We start from the raw sequence: 24,093 nt of genomic DNA, 5'->3' as shown, positions 1-24,093 counted from the left end.
GTAATACAACTGGCATAAGACTGTGTTAGCAATGATGATTCCAATGTTGAGGAGGCCCAGGACCAGGCACTGATGTTCAGCCACTTGGCAGTGGACACATAGCTCTGGGACGCAATCATGTTGCCCACCATCTTCCTGTTTCTAGGCTTTACTGAGTAGGTGAAAACCATAAAGCTCAAACAACAGAAGTTCACAGAAGACATTGAACAGGGACCAGATGATGAGGTCGGACACCCAGATCTTAGGCTGGTTGTTGATCAAGGTGAACGTCACAGGTGCTAAGCTCTGCTTTCCCCACCTCACATTCTTCCCTGAGCATGGGATAATTTTGAGTAATATTTACAAGGAGATGTAATACATTAAAAACATGTAACAAAGGCAAAAACCCCATCATACTTATGAATGCATTCAACACTTAGATACTATATGCACAACTAATATATTTAAAAACCAGATTTTATTTGAAATATATCCTAAACACCAATATCAACTAAATATTCCATATCATCTCAGGGAGAATATCATATTTGGTTTTTAAAATATTAATCACCATGTATAGGGAAATTATAAAAGATAAACTCTAGTGGAGGGATAGCTCAAGGGGCTAGTATGCTGCTTCGCCTTCCAGAGGCCTGAGTTTGATCCCGGCACTATATGGTCTCCTTGGAGAACTTCTGTTCAAAGACACCCATTGCTCTAAACACTGAGTTGGGAATGGCTTCCTGAGCACTGCCTGGTGTACCCCACCCTAAATACAAACTGCTGTCAGGAAAAAAAATCAGTAAATGTTAAAACAGTGCGTACATTTTTTAAAGTTATTCCATCACTGTATCACTGTCATCCTGTTGTTTATCGATTTGCTCGAGCGGGCTCCAGTAACATCTCCATTTGTCCCCAGCCTTGAGATTTTAGCAGCCTCTCTTACTTGTATTTCCCAATGCTGCCGTATTGGAGGCTCTTCCAGGGTCAGGGGAATGAGAACCATTATTGTTACTGTTTTTGGCATATAGAATACACCACGGGGAGCTTTCCAGGCTCTGCAGTGCAAGCAGGATACTCTCAGTAGCTTGTCAGACTCTCCGAGCGGGACGGAGGCTTTTGGTTTGTCTAAAATCTAAACCCCATCAAATATGATGTATTAATTATGAAATATTGGTAGGGTGTATTTTATCATGTGTCGGGCAGACCAGGAATATATTCACTCATATGTGAAGCTCAGCCTGAGCATGTGGAGAGCGGCTTGGAGCGTGGCAGTGGTTGGGTTGTGGAGCTTGGCTGCTGAGGCTGGGTCCCTCATGGTGGGGAGGGCTCTCAATCGCCCCCCTCTGGGGCACCCTGAGTGAAAACAGCCTGGCCCAGAGTCCGGTGGCATGTAAGAATCTCCTCATATAGTCACCCTCCAGAACTCATGGCTGCTTTTCCCGGAAGGAAGCATAAAATGAGGCTCCCATAACCAGTTATTCCATAATTTTAAAAAAACCTTTTGAATATAGAGTCCTTAAATATAGTCTCTATATGGTTGAAGACAGAGACCTCAGTTTGATGAATTTCCCAATATACATATTGTGTTTTATTTAAATATGGTATTGAGCATATTTAAGACTGGATATTAAGTAGAGTTTCTATTAAGTTATACAATGAGTTAGAGACTATATTTTGTATGTAAATCATGGAAATTTGTCTTTTCAAATGTAGTTTTTAATTTCTACTCTTACTAAACCTTTCCTTCTCTAGCAAGAAAAATCAGTTAATCTAACAATTCATATTCTAGCTGACTGACTCAAAATTTAACAGCCAGTCAGCCAACTGTCCTATGGCAGCCTATGCAAAACACTCACCAAACAAATGCTCTGAAACAGGCATTGTGTTAGCCACTAAACATATTTATAGGAGTCAAATAACTTTCAGAATATTCTAGGCACTTTTTAAAAATAATTAGCAAGATGAACGAAAATAGCTGAGGACAGGGAGTGGTTAAGCTGAAATAGTGGCTTCATTATTATTATGGTCAAAGTTATAACCAAGAGCATAAATATATTTGACACTGTTTTTTTTCCAAATCTGAGCAGGCTTACAAATCCAACCCAAAATATAATTAGAAATGAATAAAGACAAATGAACTTCAAATGGATTTTGGACATAACTTTTATTTAAGCATGGGCTTTTAGTTTGACTCTCCCCAGAGTGCAAGATCTTACGTTAATAAGAGTCCAGGGCTAAAGGGCCATTTTAATGTTGCTGGTGTTGGTACAACTTCATCAGAAGGTATGAATATGACCCCACTGGAAAAACAATCCACAAAGAGAACACAATGAAAACATCCACTGTTTTACAAGTCACTCTGTTACCACAGACACAAAATGGAAGTTACTGTTAGTAAATCAGCCACAGAACACAATTCCTTTGTGGGAGATAGGTTCTTCATCCACAAGTTTTAAGTAGAAAATATTTTAGGTCAAGCATTTTTCTTATCCACAAAACAACGCTAAACCAACATACGTTTTTAAGGAGTATATTAAAGGAGATACAATATTTTTACAACTATCTTCTTGAGTAGGTATTTCCATGAAGTTTCTGTAGAATATAAGTAGCCTGAAATTCAGCAGCAAAATATTGCAACATAACAAGTAAATACAGTGTCAATGTGTTATATTGTAGAAGAGAATACATAAAGGACAAACAATGATAATTTAATCATATAAAACATGATACACAGCTGAAATACAGTCCACTTAAATAGCTTTGTGACCAAGTATGTTAAATACTGCACTAAATGCCATTTTAAACATAAATAGCTTAAATTTTTGTGCGTAAACTTTTTTGTTATACTATTTCTTATTTTCAATACTGCCACTGTAACTGATATTACAACAGATCACAATCTTCACAGACACATCAACATGGAGACATTTGCTTATGAGAAAATAAGTCACTTGTCATTAGTTCACAGTGTGGGAAAGTGGCGTACACTTGGTCTTGAGAAGGGCTTTCAGCGATTTACCGAGTTCCTTCGGAGGCATTTCCTGATATCAGATGCAGTGCGAGATTGGAATGAATGGAAAGCAACAAATCACATGTTGGAAGGAAAATAAACTTTTGGACTCTTCATGGGAATCGTCTAAGTGACCTTCGTCTTCTGTTGTAGAAGTGCCTCAGCCCATGCTGTCGTGAAAAATTCATCATGTAATTTTGTTTGCGAGTGCTGTGAAGGTGAAGAAGGACAGAGGCAGGGAGGGAAAGGAGAAAAAGCATGTAAGTTGCATCACTGCAAACACAACATTGTTAAGATCCTAAATCACCCTGAGATTTGAAAATGTCTGGGATTAAGCCATCTCGCTGTATGATCTTCCTGGGCTAGAACAACTAAGGTTGAAGCCTGTATTCACTGCCTTGAACAAAATTCCCTCCTTCTCATAGCCTGTTTTAAATCAATAAATATGGCTGGTTCTCATGATTCACAGCAAACATGGTCTGAAGTGTTTTGGGATTTTAATTTTACTTCTCAAACCTTTCTGAAAAATCTGCTTTAATCGATTTCACTGGAGGGAAAACACACTACATCTTGCTTGAAATGCATCTTTTGACAAGTAGGAAAAATTCCTTTGACAAGCATTCTCATCTAAAGCTTAAAAAGAAACCAAACAAAAACAAACTTGCTAAGTGAATTGGCTTGATCTTATTTTCATAGGATCTTGGGGTAGAATAAAGCAAGTTTTTGGTTGGAATACTGAATTTGAATGCAAACTTGTGTGCATATGTGGTATATATTTCTCCATATATGTATACACACTCATGAATATGTGTGAAATTGGTGAAAAATAATGATAATGTACTTGAGAAGCCTGAAGGAAATGAACACAATTCTGGTACCTGCTAAAGTTTCAGTCTGGAAAATATACTCAAGAAGATTCATTATACCATCACTGCAAAGAATCGTGCACTACTTTGAGTGACGACATATTTATATGTGGCATAAAAACGTGCTTTTAAAAAGTGTGAGTGTATCAATACTTTCCAAATTCACCAAGTCTCTTGTAATAAAATGCATCTGGAGTGAGGTAATGTCATGTAATGTGATTCCATCATGAAGGTCAATATGCCAGGAACTTGAGTTTCGCTAAAGAGGAGAGAGAGTGTCCTATTGCACTGAGCACTGTATTCTCCTGAGTTATTAATGATCAATGTACTAGAAAAGGTGTAAATTTATCCATAATTTATGTGCACTTGTAGGTACTAATTAATGCCTATACAAAGTCCATTTATAGTCCCCTACCCACCAAAAGAAGATAGGACAAATGACCCAATGTGTTATACTAATCAAGAGCTGGGAAACTACTATTCTCTCTTACTCACAAAATATCAGAACGGGCGCCGGTGTCTTCCTGCCAGCACTTAGTTTACCTTGTGGTGCATTCCTGGAGCAGCTAAAGTGGGATCCTAACTAGGCCCCTCCCCACGTCCCTTACATCACTGAAAGGAAACCATAAAATACAGACTCACTGAACATACAGTTATACTTATGTGTGTGTGGTGTGGCTCTTCTCATACAACATATAGTCGATTTTGCATGTTAATCTCAGTAAACTTTCCTCAAGCACTGGATTTGCCTTGCTAAAACAAACCATCCTATTTTTGCTGATGAAAAAATATCTTAGTCCATTTAGCTATACACTTTACGTTCTCTACACATTTAATCCTGTTCTCTTTTTTAAGATAGTTCTTCCATTACATCCTATAGAGACCATTCAAACTCACCTGGAGCCTCTTCTATCTGCCCCATTTACCTGCATCCCAGGCCAATCTCCAACATCAATTCCTAAATTTCACCCATTTTTCAAGGACCATAGTTTCATTATTGCTTATATTCTCCTGAAAGCATTTTTCTGCCTCCTACTGTGAAATCTCATACTGTTCATTTTCGGTTTGAATGGAGATTATTGTCCCATCTTGGCTCCCCATGATCAAACTTCTATTGGTGAGTCCTGTCTTCCAAGGCCTCCCACCCCAAACCCCAAACCACAGCACTGAACCTCTTGCCTTACCCAGAGGGGTCAAGGCATGTTTGTTGATCTGTTGGTGACTTACTGATTGGATTCCTGTTGTAAATCATTACTCTTTAACTCTAAGGAATAATTGCAAAGTTAAAGCAATGAAAGTTTTTTTTTTGGAAAACAAAGATATAAATACTCAGTTAAAAAATGCAATTTTACATGCCAATAAAGGAAAAACACTCAGAACACTCTTAGTTATCTTAATACAACCTCAGCAGACATAATGTGATCTCAAGAAATGAGAGCACAAAGGACCACTTAATTGAAAAAAATTGACATGCATGTTTGATGTCTTAAAGCAGCTTCTCCATGTAATTATCAAAGGATTCAAGTTCTCTTTCTTTATGTATGAGATAATTCAATATTAGTGAGTTGCAGATCATTAATGTCTTCAAAATTAGTTCAGCATTGAAGCTGCATAGAATTTATTAGGTATGTGATTCATTAGGTATATTCTAATTTAAAATAAATTTATGTTATCAATAGCATATATTGGGATCCATAAGAATGCTGATATGCACACAGAGAAGTTTGATCCCTAATGCTCATATAATCACATTAATTATGGCCATATTTTCCAAGTATTCTTGAAACTCGTGGCTATTTGGCATGTGAAACATAAATACCTCTACAGTCCATTTTGGTTGGACTCTAATGAGGCTGATTTTTCCAGTTCATAAACTCTACAGTTAAGTACAATGAGAATCTATGCCAAAAAATTACCAGCCTCCAGGGCTCTGTAATAAACTGATATAGTTATTAGTTATTGCAGTTTCTACAAAATGTCTAATTTATAGGATTAGGCATTAGGAGAATTTTAAACAAGTTTTAAGATCTCATGTCTACTCGTTTTTATGGAAAGGTCTGTGGACTTATTTTGTTTTTGACAAACAGAGATGATTATCTTTAGATAACCTTATTACTACAAAAATAGTAGCTTAATACAATTTAAAAAAACTTATTTATAACCTCACTACTAGAATAATAATGTGTGCAGTAGAATTTTGAAGACCTATCTATTCACTGAAATTACAGAAGAAAGTAATTTTTATTGTAATTTGAGTGAAAGTAGATAATTCCAGGGCACATGAACTATATTAATTGCCATAGCAACTTGTTTTGCCTTTGGATGGAATAAAGCTTATTTTTTGGGTCCCAAGCGATAGTATAGCAGGTAAGGTGCTTGTCTTGCACTTGACCTATCCAGGCTTGGTACCCAGCATCCCATGTGGTCCTCTGGGTGCTTCCGGAAATAATTTCTCAAGCAGGAGTAGGCCCTGAGTACTGCTGGATGTGGCCAAAAACAAAAAAAAAAGAAGCTTATTTTTAAAAGGATCCCTTCTTTATGAAAACAGGAAGAATGTACATTGATGGCTTTATGAAAATATTAATTCAATTTTCATTACAGAGTGCAGGCTCTTTAGATTTGAGACCCTGGATTTGATCCCTAACGCTATCCTCAAAATTTCCCTTGTTGGAGCCAGAGCAGGTAAGGAGCTTGCCTTTCAAATAATCAATTTGGGTTTGATCTCTGGTATCCCATATGGCCTCCTAAGCACTGCCAGGAATGATCTCTGAGTGCAAAGCCAGGAAGAAGTCCCGAGAGCTGCTGGGTATGACCCCCCAAACAAACAATAAAACAATTACTGCTATATGAATTTGGGGACTAATGGAATATGAACTTACACTTTTTTTTTTTTGCTTCTACGGCACACATTATTATTCTAGTAGTGAGGTTATGACAGTGGTACGTGGAAAACGATTTGGGTCACATCTGGCACTGCTCAGGGGTTACTTCTGGCTTGCTCTGCACTCAGGAATTACTCGTGGCAGAACTCGGGGGACCATATGGGATGCTGGGGATCAAACCAGGTTTAGCTGCATGCAAGGCAAACACCTTACCCGCTGTACTATTGCTCTGGCCCCACGAACTTATACTTCTGTTTATTTTCCTTATTTTTTTCTGGGGGGGGGAGTTGGGGCCACACCTGATGATCCCAGGATTTTGTGCTGAAGGATTACTAATGACGCTTGGGGGACCATATGTGGTACTGGGGATCAAACTGTGTGTAGCCTCATGCAAGGCAGGGCCTTATCCCCTGTACTATCTCTCTAGTCCCATGCTTCTATTTCTATATAGGAAATATGAATATATCAAGGTCTTAGAAAAAGTAGAGGCTTTTTTTTTTTGCGGGGGCTATACCCAGCAGTTCTCAGAGCAGCTCCTCCTGGCTCTATGTTCAGGTATTCTTCCCAGTGGTATGTGGGAAACTATGTGCTAGGAGCAAAGTCAGCCTTCCTACATGCAAAGCATGACCTCTGGGCCACTGAAGTCTCTCTCTCTCTCTCCCTCTCTCTCTCTGGCCTGACAGTTCTTTTGAACTGTTACTTTTCAATGGTGCCATCATCCTAGGTCATTTATTATTAGGAATAGACTATATTTGTTTTTTTTTATTATTTTGGTTTTTGGGGCACACCTGGCAGTGTTCAGGGTCTATTTCTGGCTCTGTGCTCAGGGATCACTCCTGGGAGTACTGTGGGGGAACAAAGTTATCCGCACGCAAGAAAAGCATCCTACACACTGTATATCAGTCAGGCCCTCAATTTATTTTTACTGGATTTAAAATTCATTTTATTGGATTCTAAAGGGAATACTACGATTGTGACTTGACAGAAGTAATTTAAATGCACAGAAATGTAGGCATTTTTACAGATCAGCAATACATTGTTCATCAAGAATGTGATAAACAACACTTTATGTGAATGAGTAAAGAGTATAGTAGACTATAATTTTTTTCAGACTTATACCAGTGAGTGTAAGATGGAAAATTCCCATTCAAACTAATCAACAAAACTCCTCTGTGGCAATGATGTTCTCCACTTTATGCCCAAGGCTGGAATTTCAAGGATGGCTGTAAGTAAGAAAGTGTGGACTCAATACCTCATAAATGTGAAGATTTAATATTTCTTTTCTTTACTAGACGGAATTAGAATAATAATTGATCAAGTGTATCTCAGAGAGCTGCATCGGTTAAATGAAAAATTCTGGAACAATATGTAGCTATATAATAAATATAACCATCTTACTTCCTTCTTGAGTTAAAAAGTTCTCCATGAGAGGACAAATGTCAATTTATATTAAAGAAGGCCAATCTTACTTAAGGGCAGGCTAGAACTCAAGAGTTTTATGAATAAGTCCACTCCCTTCTGATATATCATTTATTAAATTAGAATAGAATTGATAATTCAAGGCACCCTAAGGCATCTCTATCCTTTTGGAAGAAATTACATTTAATCAGAGAGACTATGTCTTTTGCAGAAATTTCTATTTTCATTAATGCCTCATAACAAATTTATAAACCCTAAGCATTTCAAGGGGACCTCAGACAGAACATTGCCAAGGCATAAAGGAGGGGCCTAAATCAAATTTGTTATTGAATGGGAAATATTAGTAGTTGACAGTGCCCAATAATTTTATTTAATATAATTTATTATATTATTTAATAGAGGCTGGATAGCACAGCGGGTAGGGCATTTGCCTTGCATGAGGCCGACCCGGGTTCGATTTCTCTGTCCTTCTTAGAGAGCCCAGCAAGTAACTGAGAGTATCCCGCCCGCGTGGCAGAGCCTGGCAAGCTCCTCATGGCATATTCGATATGCCAAAAACAGTAACAACAAGTCTCACAATGGACACGTTACTGGTGCCTGCTTGAGCAAATCGATGAACAACAGGATGACGGTGACAGTGATTATTTTAAATATAACTGACTGTGCTATTATGTCCAATATTTTTTTATGTTAGAGACTTATGTCATTTTGGCTGAACTCTGAGTTCACAATGTAGAGTTTTCTTTCCTTTTTTCTTTTTTTTTAAAAAAACACTGCAGTACTTGGCATAGAACCCAGGGTGACACAAACGTACTCTGTATTAAAAATAATTTTTAAATGCTCCAGTATATCTCAAAACATATGTATTTTGTGTCATAGTTTTTTTAAATTGCAGAGGTTTTCTATAAAACTTCTCTGTTAGCTGATACTGATGAAATGATTAGTTAACAGTTCCCAGATTCAGGAAGAGGACTTACCTTACTCTAGTGGAAAACCAATGACAGCAAATAATGAAATATAACACAAGTTAAAAAATGCCTTTCAATGCATGCAGCACTGTGATTAGTCATAAAACTCTGATCAGGTTTAGACGCAATATACGGTTTTTCATCTCTTTTGAAAACAGAAATTAAAGAAGTTATTTCTTATTCTTCAATACCCAATATAAACATACATTTCAATTTCTATGTAATGCAACATGCAATATTTGCTCATAACCATATGTTAGGATACATGTAGCTCTAGTACTACATTTGGCATAAATGTTGCACATAAAGTATAAATATTAAAATAATTTAATAGCTATGATTTATTTTATTATCTTATTTTTACTTTGTTTACATTAAAGGAAATACTCCTGAACATATTAAAGAAAGACTTTTTAGAAATGTAAAGATCCTCTCCATCAGATAACATAGTTGAATTTAATAAGTGATAAATATGCTTTGCAACAAATGTAATATGCTCATCTCCATAAATCATTTGTGCCAAAAATGTGACAGTATCTCAATAATGAATAGCATGAGGGGATGATAATGATGAAAATCATATTTTTAAAATCTGATAAATGCATGTAAGACCATAGTTTGCAACACACTGCAAAAGCATTTTGGTTTTCAGCCTTAGTGAATGTGGTGATAATTTCGTGTTTTAGTAAATAAATTTGCAAAGGCTCTCTTTACTGAGCAATTTGCTTTCAAGGTACACATGCAAAAATTGGCCCATTTCATTGTATATATGACAGGTTGTGACTTAAGACACGAACACAGGAAATGTGATGTGTGAATGAAATGCATAGTTGGGTGAGGGAGATTCTTAGGATAGAAGGTTGGATGACCAACACAAAGGAATAAGACCAAGCATTTTCTTATATCCTAAGAAGGACCCCACCAGCATGGATCTTGTGAGGGATCTGCCCAAATGTATTCACAAACATTTACTGAGAAACAAGTCTTCTACACTAGCAAATGGAGTCAGAGAAACACGGTTTCTGACACTGGATTGTCAAAGGTCGTATTAGGCTACATCATTTTGGCTGCACAGAATGTGGACTTTTTGTAAGCTAGTGAGGCTGGTAAAAAAAAAGTGATCTGTCAATTCAGTTCATCTGTTCTAAGGCAGATTAGCAGGGGCTAATCATCAAGAAGTGCTTCTCAAATGAAAACTTTATTGGAAGTAACACCAGAGTGGGAAGATAATACTTCCAAGCATAAGGCGTGAGTGACTTTGCGGGCTAAATGTGAAAACAGTGTCTCTTTAATCTTTTTGGTGTTAGGTTTATCATTCTGTATATCCATATGAAACGGAAATCCTTTCATACTGAGTATTTCAGAATTAAGCCAGTCAATTAAAAACTGTGTTATGCATCTTATTCATTTTACATGTACTCAAAAACCTTGAAGTATTTTCAAAAGTGCTAAATGTGTTCTCCAACTCATAGCTCACTGGTTTTTATGGGCAGCACTGAGGCTAAATGCAAGATACCATGCGCGACCACAATTTTTCCTATTAGGGATTTTTTTTTTTAAATTTTAGCATGTGTCCTCTGGTGCACATGCACAAAAGTGAAACTATGGTAATAAAGGTAATTGAAAGCCAATTTCCACTGAGAAAATATATTCTAAAAATGTAGACCCCAACCATTAGTTGCAAAAACATATTAGGAACCCTGTTTGCAGCTATCAGTTAAACAGGGCTTCTGTCCTCTGTCTCCTCTCCACCTGAGGCATTAGCAGGCCCAGTTCATCTAACTACATGTAATTACATAAAATGTTCATTAGTATTCTGGATCAAAAAATCTTTATGGGAGGATTCTATTTTTCAATATACACTTGCAGTAGCAAAGCCACAGTTAGCATTATTTATGAATTATGATGTAAGTCAGTTTCTTTGTGCCTCATTTAGTTGAAGACATTTTGGAAAGTTATTATATTTAATTCCTCTGAATTCTTTGGAGATTTTCATTTTAATGGTAAGCTTATTGAATAAATGAATTAAAGTAATTATTTTATAGAGCTATCAATGGAATATAAACTAGGAATACCTTAAAGTTTCCTGTGACTTATTAAATAAAATATTTTGAAAGGGTTCTGTGACATAGAAATAGTAGGTCCAAAGGCAAAGGAAAAATAACAAAAGCAATTCTGAACATGTTATTTCTTTGTATATTTCTTTTTTTTCTGTAAAAATAGCTTATTTATTGAACCCTAAAATATATTTTCTTTCTCCAAAAAAGTTACAATTAAATAACTCCTTTAATGGTAGCAATTAAAAATATTAAAAGATCTTATTTGCCTTTGATATCACATATTTAAGCCATGTACTTGTCCCTGGAGCCATACCTCTAGCTCTCAGTTCTAATTTTTTAATTATTCATTGAAAGAAGACATTCAATAAAACTTAAATCATGCATCATTGTGCATTTGTGTGAATGCTTTTTTTCCAATTTGAAAATGTTTGGGGGTCCTGAGAGTTTGAGGCAATCATACAGGTTCAGAGTAGTATTAAACTCTGGCAAGTAAAATAATCTTTGAAGCATTATGTTTCTGGAGGTGGAATACAGACAAAATATGTATGAATATCAATGACTCCAGAAAATAGGGCAACAGCAGGTTTCTGGTATGTCATATAATCTGAATTTGGCTCTTGTTAGCAATACCATGATGCCTAACTGCTTATAAAAATTAAGATCTGCAGCAGGTATTCAGGCATCCAGGGATGTGTGACAAGGTGTTCTGCTATGTGCCCAGAGTGACAGGGGTGAGAAATAGCTGTTTTCCAGTTATGAAGGGGCTCTTTAATAATGGGACATCTGACATCCCTTTCATCCAAGGGAGGACAGTCCAAGGAGGGAATTGCAGTGAGAGCCTGCCTCTGACTTCATGTTCAGTAGGGTGGGAGGGGAAGATTTCTCAGATTCTTGCTGTGTTGAGAACTGTGATATCTGCCCAACAGCAGAGTGCACAACTGTGAGCACTCCCCAAACATGCTGTCCCTTTGGGGAGTGCTCACAGGATGGTTATACTTGATCACGTACAGGAAGTCCCTTTAGTGTAAATCACCTTTGCAAGAGATTTGAAAAATTAAAAGGTGATAGGATCTAAATCTGATTCTTGGCCAAATTACTACTATCATGATCTAGGGTGCTTTTGAAAAGACCTGATGTTATGTCCCTTTGGGGTTCATCTGAATCACAGCCATGGCAGGGATGATCCTGCCCATCTGGCCATTTGTTGATGTGCCCCCACATTCCAGAATGATTCCAATGTTTAGTAAGAGTGAGAAGTACCACTCCCAAGGGAAAGCAGCCGAGGAAAATGACCCAAAGATTTCTGGCCTCATTGGATCTCACTCTCTGGCCTGACCATGCATGTATCTGGTTGAAAGTCCAGTTCTTCTCTCCTGAGAAAATGTACTCTGAGGTTGTCTCTGTCTAAAGTAAAACATCAGCCTCGTATTGAATTCAAAGGAGTCTGAAGTGTCACCTTCAGCTTCAACTTTATCTTGTGGGGGCAGAGCCCAGCAAGTGGTCCAAAGCAGCAGCGCGCAGAGTGGGGGCTTGTGCAGGGACTGGGCGGCTCTTGGGTTTGGGGGTTGATATGGATGCCATGCAAGCAGGCGTCTCCGTGAAAACTAAGACAAGGGCTAACTCAAGACTGAAAGGTTCAGCTCATGGCTATGATGGAAAGAAAACAAAATCTGGTAGTTTTCCTACCAAGTTATCATTAAATTTTCTTTCAAAATGACTGAAATCAGTCAAGGGACTGATTTCACTTTCGAGTTGGAAAACAGAAGGAACATTTGAACCTATCTACCGAGAAGATTCGCCTCTCCTGGCCAACCACTTGGAGCCATCAGTCCGAACCCGACGAGACACAAGTTTTCCAGTTCTACAGGAACTAGATTGTTGGAGAAAAAGCAGGTCATCTCTCTGTGGAACAGTCAAGCCCGCTAAGTGAGCACAGCAATAACCTTACGACATGGGGGAAACCAAGGTGGAACCCCCCTTAACCTCTTACGTACTGGGATGGGTCAGGAGGGGTCTAAAACCACAAATGCTTTATTCTATTTGCAACTGCATGATTAAATGCAAGAATACCTCAGGCACCCATGACTCATACATTGCTCCTAACTCTGCACCAACCCTTTCTCTTTTCAAGATGTCATTCCTGCTTATAAAGCAACAGAGACTCGATGAAGACACTGGTTCTCATTTACCTGGAGGCATTTGCTTGGTCCAATTTAACTAATACTCACAGATCTTTAAATAGATCTTTTGCTGATTACAATTTTCTAAGGTCTGTTTAATTAATTATATTTGGGGCTTGGACTTGAGCTAGAAGTTGCAGTTGCTGAGGGATGTAAACCAAAGGTATGTCAGGGCTTCTCACCAGGAACTGTTCTTAGTGAATTCAGAGCATGCTACATCAAAGGAATGTCAAACCTTTCTCAAATGGACACAGGGTGCCATGTATCAGATACTCACAGGACGACCTCCACATGGTCCAAAGCCCACTGATCATGACCTGTCCCATTGTGACGTGGCTGCCACCAGCGCAACAGAACTCCTTTCATCCGTGCCTCCCTGCATCACAGACACAAAGGCAAAGAGGTTAAATTCTAGAATGCAGAATTTTCTGATGTGTGACTTATGGGCTTCAAATACTACTGGAATGGAAGGAAATTGGGAGACACTTTTAGTCAGGGGCTACTCCTAGTTATGAGCCCAGTGGTCACTCTTTTTTTTAATGTATCAGTTAATTTCTTTTTATTATCAAATAATCTCCATTGTGCAGCTTTTTTTGGGGGGGCATTTTTATTTTTAAGTAGATTGTAATAGGGTTTTTTTCTTTCTTTTTAAAAAAAAATTTATTAGTGAAACACCATGAGGTACAGTTGTAGACTTACTAATTTTTGTGCTTGTGTTTCATTTATACAATGATCAAGTACCCATCCCTCCACCAGTACCCATTCTCCATCACCAGTGGTCACTCTTGCAGTGCTGAAGTGGGGGCGCTGGACAGTGCTGGGGTTTGAACCAGTGGCTGGCTGCAAGCAAGAAAAGTGCTTAACCCTAGTCTTATCTCTCTGGCCCTTCGATATTATTATTTTATTGTTTTTCTTCTAGGCCATTTGCTATGATGAAGCCAAGTCTAATACTATTGTATTGAAGGTAACATGAGTACATGAGTGTTCATCAACATGAGTGTTGATATTTGGGGTGTACAAGTTATTACACCTCTCCACCAAAGTACCTGTCACCACTACCTTTATGTTACTTAAGTCAGCCTCTTTTCATCTCCAACCTGCTTGGTAAGCTCAGTTCTGTGAGCCTGGAACTTGACATATTGTAACAGGCTCATATAAATGAACAAGACACTGGGGGGAAGAGATTCAGGTTTGTTCAGGTCCTAAGAGCCACATCAAGTTCTACCGAGCACTTGACTGTGACAGCTCTCCAGTTCTTTCCCTTCTTCTTCTTGATCTACCAGCAAAGGTAAAGTGTGTTCAATGTGATGGACACTGAGTGAAGAGACCTGGGTATAATACTAGGCACAACTGACATGGGTGCATGTCTTTACAAGTTTTCAAACTCGAGAACCCATCAAATCTTAAATGTTGTTTTCCAAAGGACTAAAAGTACTGGCTGCAGAAGGAAAACAGGCAAAAGTACCTTTGTGCTTAGTTACAACTCCGATTTTATCTTCCCATTAACCCCTGGATTCAATTTTATGTCTACTGTCCGAATACCAAACAGGGACATAGTTTTGGAGATCAGGACTTGTCTTAGCTGCCATTACCTATATTTTTTAGGGTGTGTGTGTGTGTGTGTGTGTGTGTGTGTGTTTCTTGTTCCAACTCTGGGATGCCCAGGGAGCCATGCATGAATTCACACTTTTTTTGTTGAGGTCACTTACAGGGGGACGTTGTAAGACACTCTTTGGGCTTGTGAGAAGTCCTTGGGCTGGTGCTGTGCAATGACGTGCCATGTGATGCCATTGTTGACGCTGTACTGCAGCAGCACCGCCTTGTCCACGGCGTGAGGGCCACTCAGGTCACTGTTGCAGCTGTCTGTCTGTGCTGTGCTCCCGATTTGCAAAACAAACATGATTTTGCTGAAAAACACAAGGAAATCAGCTTTAAGCCAACTCCAGAAAGTATTTAAGGAGTCATGCTTGCTACTTAGAGACTTTTTTTTTTTTCGGGAAAAGTAGTGACTTTTTCATCTAATAGTGACTCAGGGGCTTCTACTAGCTCAATGTGCAGGGTCACTCTTGGCGATGCTCAGGGGACCATGCCATGCCGGGATTTGAACCTGGGTCTCCTGCACGAAAAGTCTGCACTCAGCCCTGTGAACTCTCTCTGCCTCTAAGTGTATGTTTTTTTCTGGTTCCTAATGTCTATAATTTCTGAGTTTAGAATATAGTACAAACAGAATAAGTATCCAGTGTTATGACTAAGTAACATTAGCAACAAAATTTGTTTATATAATCTTTCATCCCGATGTATAAAACATAGCTTCAGAAAGCTGATTTTTCGAGTCAAAGAGAACAGTTTGACTTTCAAAACTCTTTTCTCTTTTAATGTCAGAACTTTTTTTAGATTTAGTATTTCACCTGAAAAACCTTCTGAAAGGTAATGTAGATCAAACAGGCAGCTGGGGACATGGGGAGGACAAGGAAGAAAGTCAAAGTATAGACAGGACATGCTTTTCCCTTTCTTTTTTTCCTCCCTACCTCCTCTCCCCCCCTTTTTTCCTTCGTCTTCTTCTTTTTTTTAAACAAATAGCTTCAAGCTGTAAATACCTGGACAAAGATAAATCATCACATCTATTTTAGGAAAGGGTGTCTGGAGATTGGGGTTGAGAAAAAAACTGAGACATGCAGGTTCTGGCCCATATCTGCTACTCTGATGTGTCCTTTTGATTTTCACAGACATTTTTGCTCATAGGATGCAGTTCTTAAATGCACCAAATCTATCCTTATAAAATTCCCAATGATGAATAAGTGATCAGACTTGGAATAGGTGGTTAAGAAAAAGCTTGACTTGAAACTTGTAAATGCATTTAAAATTTTATTTAAAAGTGACTTATCCAAAACAGTGTGCAACACTGAACGGAGCAGCTAGCTGTGGTTGTGTTCAGGGCCGAACTATCTCTTAGGCAGAGCTGGGGAGGTGGTTCAGTGGCCAGGAATGCCTATTGATCCCAGCATCCATGGTCCTCTGAGCACTGCTGTGTGGTGTGACCTGGTGGCCCCCAATACTACTGGGGCAGAGCATGGAATCATATGCCGAGTTTGGCGGAGAATGCCTGGGGTCTCCCGAGCACTATTTGGGAGGTCCCAAGTATATCACTCTAAGGAAGAATATGGGAGTAGGTGGATACAATTTTAGCATTTCCCTGGCTATAATACAGGAAATAATTTAGAAGTATTTTTTAAATTATTCTATTAAAAAGCATGAAACCTGCTTTTCTACCCCTGAAACCACATAGATAATATTTTCCAAAGTTTTAGCAAAACTTTGATATTTCATCATCCAAACATCTAATTCTCAAATATTTTCATAGCTGTTGAATACTTTTTCAGCATTCAATGAACGTTCTATTTTTAAAATTTATTTTGTTGTTAAATTAAAAAAATCTGAATCACTGTTAGAGAGTCCATTACAAAGCTGTTCATGGTTAGGTATCAGTCATAGTGTTCCAACACCTGTCCCTCCACCAGTGTACATTTCCCAGTTTCCCTCCCATCCCCCCCAACTCCACACCTCCCAGACTTTATGGCAGACACTCTTCTTCTTCCTCCTCCTCCTTCTCCTCCTCTTCCTACTCCTCCTTTTCCTCCTCTTCCTCCTCCTTCTCCTCCTCCTCCTCCTCCTCCTCCTCCTCCTCCTCCTCCTCCTCCTCCTTTCTCTCTCCCTTTCTCTCTCTCCTTTTGGGCATCATGTATGTCCCTTTACCTACTTTACTAAATTCTTATCCAGCGTGATCATTTCAATGAACACTTTAGACTATTTAGTAATTCCTGTACTATCTTTTGGATCCTCAGATTTTTTTTTTGGTACTACACAAAGAGCTGTGTTTGTTCTAGCTATGTTAACAAAGGTGGAAAGTGTGTATTAAAAATGGAAATTTAACTCAACTTCTCTGGGGACTCTTTATCTCTCACTTTTCTTATTGATTTGCAAGGTCTCTGTCCACTGTATTCTGTGTGAATATGCTGTTACAGAACATAAAAATTTAAAGTTCCCATAAGTCTATTGATTTTCCATTTTTATCCATTGTAGCTATATATGCTAAATATAGGTATGTGTTGGCAATATTGCTAGTCAACATCATGTGCATATTGATATTTGCTTGCAAATGGAAAACAGGAAATTATCACTATAGATAACCATTAGCCAACATTTCACTTTTTTTACTCATTATTTTTAAATTTATTAAACTCAATTGTATTCAGACCACTGTGCAGGTTTAAGGCATATAATGTGCTGGTTTAAGACATATTAATTATTATTATATTTTGATAGCTGACATTTCTTCAGTCTTATGACTATATTACCTTCACTCAGCGAGCTTAAAGAAATATGAGAAAAAATATGACAACAAATTGAATAAAGTGTAACCTGAGTAGTGCAATATACAATGCTTCTGCACACTCTATTTAAAACTGGGTTTTAGATTTCTACTCCTTAGTGACACATTTGCCAAGTTCATCATCATCTCTAATAGAAAGAGGGCAATGCTGAGTGTGCTAACAGCCTACGGGCTACCACACAGAGGTGTGTTACCTTGCTCGTGTGAGATCCAGAGGTTTGGTTGCAGCTTGCCTTATCTGACAGCCATTAAAATAGAGCGAGTCTCCATGGGCATAGGGGGCCAGCTGGCCACAGCCACTTCCTATCACTCCACCTTGAATGGTCTCCCAGTTCGCCTCAGTGACGCGTGCTGACTCGAAATTATCTTTAATATAACTCGGGAGATCGTGAGTGAACACAGAGCAATCATCACCTGGGGTGGGAAGGAAAAATCACTAAAATTAAGTTGGAAGAAGCAGAATCATTCAAGATTTCATGTTTCAGCAAAAAAAAAAATGACAAAGTATCAAGCAAAGAGATATTTCTAGAGAGTTGTTTCTTTTGTATATTATCACTTATGAGTTTATGTTGTAGGAAAAAAGATCCCATTATCTCCAGTTAATGTTTACTAAATACGTAGATATTAGTGTACTTAGAACTAGTATAAGTCTATTATTTACTACCACAGTATCTGTATTTTCCCAATGATGGACTTACCCTGATCCCTCAGGGTGAGAGCTTATTTCTCTCAAACATAACTTTGGTAGCAGATAATAATTATGTCTTTGCTTTCCTCCTGGCTCTACATATGATTATTCTTGAGAATAGTGTCTGCATCTTACATATTGTTGGATTCTAGCTTCTAGCACAGTACTCAGCAATACAGAATGACGAATTTGGGATAACTACATGAATAATAAACTGGAAGTAAAGCCTATGACAACATAAGGATTCATTCATAAAATATTTACTGAGCCCTGTTATCTGCAGCTTGCCTGATCTGACAGCCATTTGTTCTCCTGGCTATGAGAATAAAATGGTACACACACATATTTGGAAATAGAAAAATATTTTGGAAAAATAAATACACACATATTTGAGTTGTGAAGATGTATTTTTGTGTGATAGAGTGATCAGGGAAACAAAATATCCTGAATCTTTAGCTGATTCTTGGGATGACAGTAGCAGGTATTGGTGACAGATGACAGTAGTGGAGAGATGGAGGGAGAATGAAAGAATGAGGAATGGATGATCCAGGAAGTAGAGAGGCTGGAAATAATGGGAACAGAACTGGAAATAATGGAAACAGCAAGTTTTATGGAATCTGTGTAATGTGAGATACTATATCCAGTATTTTGAATGATAAAAATCTGCATTTCTTATTTTTCAATTTTTTTTTTTTGCCATACTCAGGACTTACTCCTGGCTCTGTGCTCAGGGATCATCCCTGGGGGGGCTCATATGGGGTTCCGGGGATCAAACCTGGGTTGACCACATGTAAGGCAAGTGCTTCTACATGCTGCACTATTGCTCTGACCCCTAAAATCTGCATTTAAAAAAACACTTCAAAGAACACAGCATAGGATCAGCCTGGAAAATCACTCCAAATCTAAGTAACTGTGTAATCCAAAAACTATCTGTTTTCAACCTCTCAAACTGTCCTTTCTGTCCACTTCCCAGCGACCTTTCCTCCACACTGAGGGAAGGACACCTCATGCTCTACCTCATCAAATGTGTCTGCTGGAATTCGCACCTTGGAAACTTTCATCACAGATGCAAATGGCGCCGGTGGTACAGTATCCGTGCCCACTGCAGAGCTTGGGACAAGCTTCTCCGATGTACACGTGGTCAATTGCCCAGCTTTGCTTCTCAGTCTCTTCTCCCTTCTGGATCCAGCGGAACTGTGTGGCACTGAATGTCCCACAGAAAACAGAGGAGATTGAACAGGCTGTTAGTTGTTATGGCTGTATCTAGTCTCTTGCTTCTAAGAATGGGGAGTTTTTCCTAAGATCTTCCCAAATTTCTCCTCAAGACACACACTGAGCAATGGTACACCCCTCATACTCTAGGAGTGCGCCTCCAAATGCCATTTCGGGAAGACTAGGCTTTCCCTGAATATTTTGTGGGACTTTTTTAAATTATTACATTCCACAAAACATCCTTCAGCTCCTCCAACTCTCCATCCTGTGTCCACTTAGTTCCAGGAGAGGTGTATTGTTATCCAGATTTCTAAGGGAAAGCAAGCCGCTCAGGGAAGACTGCACTCCATCATATCTGTTCTGTGGATGTGAGTCCCCTGATAAAGTCCTGTGCTCCTCAGAGAGTTACAGCCTTTGGGAGCACAGAACACTGGGGTAGCATGGTAACAACTCCAGGTCTTCCTCAGGGCAGTTACAGTTCAGGGGCCTGTGACTGAGCTGGGAATGGGTTATGGTATTTAGTCAAAAGAAAATCTGAGGGGCTGGAGCAATAGCACAGTGGGTAGGGCGTTTGTCTTGCATGCGGCCGACCCGGGTTCAATTCCCAGCATCCCTTATGGTCCCCTGAGCACTGCCACGAGTAATTCCTGAGTGCAGAACCAGGCGTAAACCCTGTGCATAGCTGAGTGTGACCCAAAAAGCAAAAAAAAAAAAAAAAGAAAATCTGAGGGGTCGGAGAGATCATATAGGGTCTGAGCTCTTGCTTTGCATGAGGCTGACCTGGGTTTCATCCCTGGTATCCCATATGGTCCCCAGAGCCCGCCAGGAGTAATTTCTGAGTGCAGAGCCGGAGTAACCCCTGAGCATCAAAGGGTGTGTGGTTTTACCCCCAAATAAATAAGTAAAAAAAAAAAACCAATTCCCCTTTCCACCAAAAAACCCACCACGAACCAAAAAGAAAATCTGAGAACTAGTCATCATTTGCAAACAAAAGCTTGGAGCCCAGGAGATGGCTCAGTGGCAAAAGCTCCTGGCAAGCATGAGGCCATGAGTTAGATCCCTTGTGTCTCCCACATATGCCAAGTGTGGTGTCAGTGGTTCTGCTGCCTGCAGCCTCTGACATGGCAACAGAGGGTGCCAGCTCTGGCTGCATAGTCCCCTGCAAACACTGCCACCAGATGTGCCCTCCCCAGAGAGCACCACAATCAAACATGCAAGTGCTATAACCAAGGTTGTGTGTGTGTGTGTGTGTGTGTGTGTGTGTGTGTGTGCACGCGCGCGTGACTCCCGTGCATGACAGTAACAACATGGGAATGAAGGGGAATAAACCCAACAGAAACTTCTCTACTTGGGGCATGTCACTATGGTTTTGGTGTCTGAGTTGGTGAGAGAAATGGAAGAAGGGACCAGGGATACAGCTAAAACTCTGGCTTCCCTTGATTGGTTACTCTCAGCTCACTGCATGTGCTCTGATGAGACTGCTAGATCATTCCACAAAGTGTACAGCAGAAGGCAGACTACCTGGAGGAGACATGGTCGGGGAGTTGGATGGTGATTCTCTTCCAGCTGGAGCTGTTGACAGCGTTGTAGATAGTGGCTTCGTGGAACTGAAAGGGCGAGCAGCCGATGCTGTTGGATGAGGAAGGCAGGCACTGGGTCTGCACGAGTTGCCAGGAATCGGACCTGCAAAGACCAAAGAGAGTGTGCCAGATAATTACACTTTCATTTTCTCTTAGTTTTAGGGGCAATTCCCTGTAGCGGTATGCAGCTAGGGTCACTTTTTGCGATGCTTGGGAGTGAGATGGGGAAGCTGGGGAACAAATTTAGGACATTACATAGGCATGTGGTTTGGTATGTGCTAGGTATTTCTTTCGAAAGTGCTGGGGCGGGGTGGGGTGGAGATTCTGTGCTCAGACTGGTGCTAGTTAGAGGTTACCAGGGCTGGATCTATGGTACTTAGAGGACATGTAGGGTTGGGTATTAATCTCAGGGCTGTGCACAGGTCAGAAATGTGCTTAATCTCTTGAACTATCTCCCAAGCCCTAATTATTTTTTAAAAATTAACTTTTTTATTTCTATAAAGTTGTTTATGATGATTTATTACATTCAATATTCCAACACCAAACCCACCACCATTGCACCTTCCCACCACCATTAATTCCAATTTTCCCAATCACTATCCAAGCCTGCCCCAATATCACAAGCCCTAATTCTTTTTCTATTTTATGCCATAAATTTAATGTACATATGCATAAATATAAAGTACAGATCAATATTTTTTTCATATGTATATATGTATCTCTAACCTGATTAAATGACAGAACTTCCATCATTTCTGTGTCTCTCCTATACTTTGAGCAACTATTCTTTCTGTTTAATGTCAGGATAATGCTTTGGGGTTGGATGATAGGAAGATAATTTAACTGCACTATGTCAGACCTCAACTCCATATTGCAACTATGGAGTTAGGGCATGTGACTGGATGAAGCATATTTATATATTTCATTAATCTCTTTTTCATTGAGGTTGTTGTAAATGTATAATAGGAATGAAAATTCAACTTTGAGGACAATGTTGACTTTAAATTATTAAAATTTTTGTCTACCACAAAAATTTATTTTTTTCTGGCATGAAAATAGTTTTTTTTTCTTGATTTGAAGAAAAAACTCAAAAGCAACATGTGCCATTTTCAAATGAATGCAAACTGACATAAAATTTCATCCATGAAATGCCACCTTTTATAAAATGCAATGCTTATCATGACCACTTTTAAATTTCAGGCACCATTATTGATAATACTGCTAACACCAATGTATCAGGCATAACAGTGTTGCAACACCACATCCAGCACAGGAGAGACAGTGCCTCTCAGAACACACAACACTGCTCTTCTTTTTGTAGCTGTCTGAAACACAGTTTGCCATTGCTGGGGCTGTGTCCATATGAGACCATCTTTGACAATACTCAATCAATAAAAAAATTAAAATAATAAATGTTCACTCTTGGGGTGGGAAAAGAGTTCATCATATGAATTGAATATTCAAGTTTACAATTTTTGTTTTATTTCTCATCTTTGAGTATTCAAGTTTGGAGAAAGCATTAAAGATAATTTCACAAACCTTGCATCCTTAGTGTACTCCAACATTACAGAGTGAAGGTCACCACACGAAGTGGCTTCACATCCCACCACAATCTAAAACAAACACAAACCATCCATGTATATCAGGTAAGATTAAATTATAACTCACCTTAATAAGAAACCCTATCTCTCTTCATTGTGACTTTGATAAGCAATCAAGAAATATTCAGACAAACTTTTACAGAACACCATGCCAGAAAACCAAGGATGGACTCTTTTGAGTTCAGGTAAAGAGATGTAATTTTGTGAAAAGATGACAAATGAGGTCTACAAAGTACTATTTCTATTTTCCTAATTAGAATGACCATAAATTTAGAGAAGGTAAGTTGGCTAGAAGGAAAACAACATTTGGAGAATTTATGGACAAACCCCCCAAATACCACCAACCCAAAACATTTTCATTGATAACCTAACTACCTTGATGCTACTACTAAATTTTCATTTGTAATTAAAAATAGCATTTTAAAATGATTTAATATTCATCCTTAGTTTTGTCTACTTACATGGGAATAAAAGCTTTCCATATTGTATGCAATTAAAAATTTGAATAATCAATAGTGCACAATGCTTTAAATATGAGATTATTCAGATTTAAGTTCTAATCATCTACTTAATCAACAAGTCCTATTTCAGTTATGAATAAAACAGCTCTGGTTTTAGAGAGACTAAGAAATATACTCCAGTAACGGAAATGAAAATCCAAAACGATACAAATAAAATACTGCAGTGTTCCAAAAAAAGGGGAGATGGTGTTTAAGTAAGTGAGTCATAAGTAGCTCATCAGGTAGGATGCCTGTGAGGTGTCCAAGAATAACTGAAGAGTTTGAGAGCTGAAGCAATAGCAGAAAGACATTTAAACAGAAGAAGAGGTGTGTACCAGGACAAACAAGTGAGAAGCACACGTATGTCAAGAGCACAACAAATGGCATGTTTCAGTTCCTGTACAGAGCATTTGGAACACTGGGAGAGAAGACTGGGTCAGTCGGACAGATCAAGAGTTGTAGTCTCAACACCCTTTATTTGATGGTTCCTTGCCACTCATTGCCTCTTTTGCAAACCACAATACCCAAAAGGAGAGAGAGAACAAAAGGGATTGCCCTGCCACAGAGGCAGGGTGAGATGGGGGGGGGGGGGGCTTGGGGGGTTGGAGGGATACTGGGATCCGTGGTGGTGGGAAGTGGGCACTAGTGGAGGGATGGTATTTGATCATTGTATAATTGAAACCCAAACACAAAAATGTCTAAGTCTGCAACTGTACCTCATGATGTCTCACTATTAAAAAATTTTTTTAATAAAA

At 38.9% G+C, this 24,093-nt stretch overlaps 1 protein-coding gene across 1 annotated transcript in view; it reads right to left on the bottom strand.

Annotated features, from left to right (window-relative positions):
• Positions 1 to 2,127: 2,127 nt before the first annotated feature.
• The window catches only part of RELN (reelin), a 511,483-nt gene continuing 489,517 nt past the window's right edge, over positions 2,128 to 24,093 (bottom strand). The window contains exons 58-64 of the mRNA XM_056118569.1: positions 22,777 to 22,850; positions 21,179 to 21,340; positions 19,492 to 19,649; positions 17,952 to 18,171; positions 15,077 to 15,274; positions 13,645 to 13,743; positions 2,128 to 3,202 (exon numbers count right to left, since the gene is read on the bottom strand). Coding sequence (XP_055974544.1) covers positions 3,106 to 3,202; positions 13,645 to 13,743; positions 15,077 to 15,274; positions 17,952 to 18,171; positions 19,492 to 19,649; positions 21,179 to 21,340; positions 22,777 to 22,850 — 1,008 coding nt within the window. The 3' untranslated portion in view covers positions 2,128 to 3,105. The remainder of the gene's footprint in view (positions 3,203 to 13,644; positions 13,744 to 15,076; positions 15,275 to 17,951; positions 18,172 to 19,491; positions 19,650 to 21,178; positions 21,341 to 22,776; positions 22,851 to 24,093) is intronic.

This window comes from Sorex fumeus, unplaced genomic scaffold (genome assembly GCF_029834395.1).
Source record: "Sorex fumeus unplaced genomic scaffold, SorFum_2.1 ptg000037l, whole genome shotgun sequence".
NCBI lineage: Eukaryota > Metazoa > Chordata > Mammalia > Eulipotyphla > Soricidae > Sorex > Sorex fumeus.
Note: the sequence above shows the minus strand (reverse complement) of the source record. Positions and strands in the feature narration are given on the sequence as shown.